Below are 3,943 nucleotides of genomic sequence, written 5' to 3'. Positions count from 1 at the left end.
CGAGCAACACTGGTCCACCCGAATGGGATCACAAGGTCAATGCTCCATAGTGTTGGTAAAGTGTGCAACCTCTGCAGAATGTCAAATCTATTCGAGTCCACGATATTGGACAACCCGACCAGACCTCAGTAGACGGTCAACCATATTGATGTTAGTAATGATGGAAGAACTCGTCTCGTGTGAACATCAGAGGATGTTGCCAACATGATGTGTTAGCCATGAGAAGGCTATATGATGAATGGTCAGATGACCGTGTGATGTGATTTGAATCCGTTCAGACTAGATTACGAGTATGTCGAGGGTTGTGGAACAACCCAGAAGAGAGTAAGTTGATATTCGGTAACAGTAAGCTGGTTAAGCACCTGTTGTGATCTTTGCCATGCTAGTGAGGTAGATTACATGTTTAGTCCATGTCATGCTATGCTTGATTGATATTTTCATGTTAATTCCATGCCATGCTTAGAATAGCTATTATATAATTGTTATGCTTGCTTTGTTATCTGCTGTTTGGATGCTATGTATTTGGTTGTCTTGCGAGTACATTCAAAGTACTCACCTGGCCTTGCACGTGGCCAGTTGCAGGAGAAGACTCGTCGTGCTAGACCGTAACCAGGCCAGTCATGCGAGTTATGGAGCCCAACCAGGGACGTCGTTGCCGATGTATCAAGACCTCTGCTGCCACTTAGTTAGCCTTGGAGTTGTGTAATATTGTTGTAAGCAACAATATTGTAATACTCCCTTATATTAATAAAGCCCCTCTTGCCTGGAATTTATGTATCATGTCTTTGACGTGGGTCCGATCTTATCCTGGGAACGCATGTGCGTAGGCCCTCTATTGGGGTGCCACAAGGGTCTCGCTTGTCGGGCTTGCCGACGGGCCGAACCAGGCTTGTCAAGCCGCGTTGCGTTTGGGGCCGCAGGCCGACGGGCCTAGGTACCCCCGATCCTAGAGGCGTGACCAATACGGATGCAGCATCAATGAAAGGTTGGTGTTTGGGAAGCTTCATTGTGGTGGTTGTTGGAAACAAACGAAGTACAAGCGGTTTTTAAGTTTGAGGACTATATTACACATCCTCAATAACTTTGGATTTCACTCTTTTTGACATCCAGACTTCACTACTCCGAGTCAAGTAACTTCTTTTAAGACAAAAGAAAAACATACCCTATCAATTCCGCGTCGTGTCATTGCCACCTTGTAATGGAAGAGGGGGAATGCTTTGCTCGTTCCTGAAGAAATCACTGGGATCTACCTTGGCCTTCACCGCGGCAAGCCTCTCAAAGTTATCCTTGAAGTAGGCCTCGCCCCACACCCTCGCCTTCTCGTAGCTGGTCCCGGCGCCGTCACCACCATAGTCGTTCACGCCGATGTCCAGGTCCTTGTAGTTCACGTACGCGCCCCTCGGGCTCTTGGACACGTACGGCTCCATCTCCCTGTGCAGCCCCCTGACCCAGCCCATATGCTGCTCCGACGCCTCCGTCGTGTTGTCAAACCAGAACCCGTAGTACTGCATGTTGTAGAGCGCGCGCCGGTGCGGGAACGGCGTCGCCGACGGCGCGACGCTGCCCATCCTGCCGCCGAAGGGGTCGAGGATGAGCAGCCCGGCCCCGTCCTCCAGGAACCAGCTCCACGTGCTCTCCCACACGCCCCTCGGGATGGGCTCGTGCACGAAGTCCGACTTGCCCTTGAAGTACCTGTCCGGCTTGGTGCCCCTGTCCAGCAGCATCTCCTTCGGCTTCCCCGTGCCGTAGAACGCGAAGTAGAGGACCGACTCGATCCAGCTCATCTCGATGCAGTCTCGCCGCGTCACGCCCAGCTCCGGGAACATCTCGGTCATCGTCGCGATGACGCCGGTGCACCTGCCGAGGTACAGGGACTCGAACTGCGCGTCCTGGTTCTGCACGACCACCCGGAGGATCATCTCGCGGGGCAGGGCCGGCGCCACGTGCTGCCACTTGGTGAGCAGATCGCTGGCGGACTGGTTTCTTGGACGGTGGACGGTGAACACCGTGACGGTCGCTGGCACGCGCACGAGCCGGAGCTTCCAGGACACCACGATGCCAAAGCTCCCGCCCCCGCCGCCGCGGATGGCCCAGAAGTGGTCCTCCCCCATGGCGGCCCTGTCCAGGAGCCTCCCCTTGGCGTCCACCATGACGGCGTCGACGACGTGATCCGCCGCGAGCCCGTGCTTCCGTAGCATCAGGCCGAAGCCACCGCCGCAGAGGTGCCCGCCGACGCCGACCGTCGGGCCGACACCGGCGGGGAACCCGAGACGCGCGCTCTTGTTGGCGATGCCGTAGTAAAGCTCCCCGAGCGTGGCTCCGGACTCGACCCACGCCGACCTGCTTCGGACGTCGACGCGGATCGCGCGCAGCGCCGCCAGGTCGACGATGGCGAAAGGGCGAGCCGCGTCCAGGGAGCGGTAGGAAAGCCCCTCGTAGTCATGGCCACCGCTGCGCGGGCGCACGCGGACGCCGTGCACCGCGCCGCAGCGCACGGTAACCTTGACGTGTGTTGCGTGGGTGGCCTTGACGATGACGAGGGGCGTCGGGGTGGCCGGAGTGACGAACCGGAGGTTCTTGATGGAGAACTCGAGGACGGACGGGTAGGATTCCGACGACTGCGTGTAGACGATCCCCGGAGGAAGGTGCGCGGCGAGACAGCCTACGAAGTCAGTGGTGTTAACGCTGGTCGCCGCGTCGGCCGTGGATATGGCAATGCAAACGGCGCCGAGCAGCGCAACCAGGATGCTCCGAGCTACGGTCATTGCGTCTGCAGCTTGGTTCGAGGACTGAGGAGTCAGCCTGGGACGGTGGCAACTTTATAAACTTGTTGGAATTGGAACTCTGGAACTGAAGCCAAAATCACTTGTCGCAACCAGTAGGAGTGTACTAAGTGCTTGGTTGCGGTTGGTTGCATCGATCCAACACGTCTTTCCTCGGCAGATTTTGGTAAGATTCAGGAAATGGTCGCACGATGAAATTTGTCCTCAAAGTAGTCCAATTTGAGTGGTCGAATCGAACCATATGCGACCAGCTGGCGCCTCTCGGGTTCACCACACGGCAGAGCCGCCGTAGAACTACAGGATCCAAGTGTTTGCTAGTGCATTTGGTGGTATTAAAGACTGCCGCTCAGAGTAGCATGTCCATACAAAAACCTAAATATAGGACGACGATGCACGGCTGAACGAGCGGTGCGTATGGAACTGTCACCGCTTGTGTCTTCGGTTTCTTGGCTCGAACCACCTGAGACCAAGTCTAGCGGAGAACACGAGGATTGGCTAGAGTGCTATTTTACTTAGTCTGATCGTAATGAAATTATCATAAGTAGGTGTTGTTTCTTTTCAAGGAACTAGAATTTTTCTAGTTTTAGGGACTAAAGAAAAAAGTCCCTCCAGTAAAGTATTTTGCTAGTCCCTTAAAAAAAAATTCCTCCTGTTTCTTTATCTAGGGACTAAAAGAGACTTTTTTTAGCCTAGCCCCTCTAATGAAACATCACCGTAGTATCATACATATTAATTAAACAATTTTAATGAAATAATACATAATTAAATAAAGTAAAAGAGAGTTGTGTAGTATCATATCACGATACCGTGTCGTATTAAATGTTATGGTATTATGTGTCATGCATGATAATAAATGAACTATTTTATGATACTAACATATGACACAATGAATTACGGTTGTAGTATCATACACTAGTATCATATGCATGACAGTAGTATATATGATACTCTTCATTACAACCAGCCTAATGGAAGTATCATAGCTAGTATTACGCATGTTAACTAGACAATTTTGATCACACGACATGAAATTAAATGAAGAAAGAGAGATTGAGTATCATATCATGATACCGTATCATATCATGATACCGTATCATGTTAAATGGTATACTAATATGTGTCGTGCATGGCTATAAATAAAGTGATCTATGATACTAATA

General features: G+C 51.8%; 1 protein-coding gene across 1 annotated transcript; it reads right to left on the bottom strand.

Moving 5' to 3' along the window:
• Window positions 1-997: 997 nt before the first annotated feature.
• LOC123411227 (berberine bridge enzyme-like Cyn d 4) lies at window positions 998-2,837 on the bottom strand. Its single transcript, XM_045104165.1, has one exon. The coding sequence runs from the start codon at window positions 2,763-2,765 to the stop codon at window positions 1,167-1,169; it is 1,599 nt and encodes a 532-aa protein (XP_044960100.1). The 5' UTR covers window positions 2,766-2,837; the 3' UTR covers window positions 998-1,166.
• Between the last annotated feature and the right edge of the window lie 1,106 nt (window positions 2,838-3,943).

The sequence above is a fragment of the Hordeum vulgare genome, chromosome 7H (genome assembly GCF_904849725.1).
Source record: "Hordeum vulgare subsp. vulgare chromosome 7H, MorexV3_pseudomolecules_assembly, whole genome shotgun sequence".
NCBI lineage: Eukaryota > Viridiplantae > Streptophyta > Magnoliopsida > Poales > Poaceae > Hordeum > Hordeum vulgare.
This window is presented reverse-complemented; position numbering and strand designations above follow the sequence as displayed.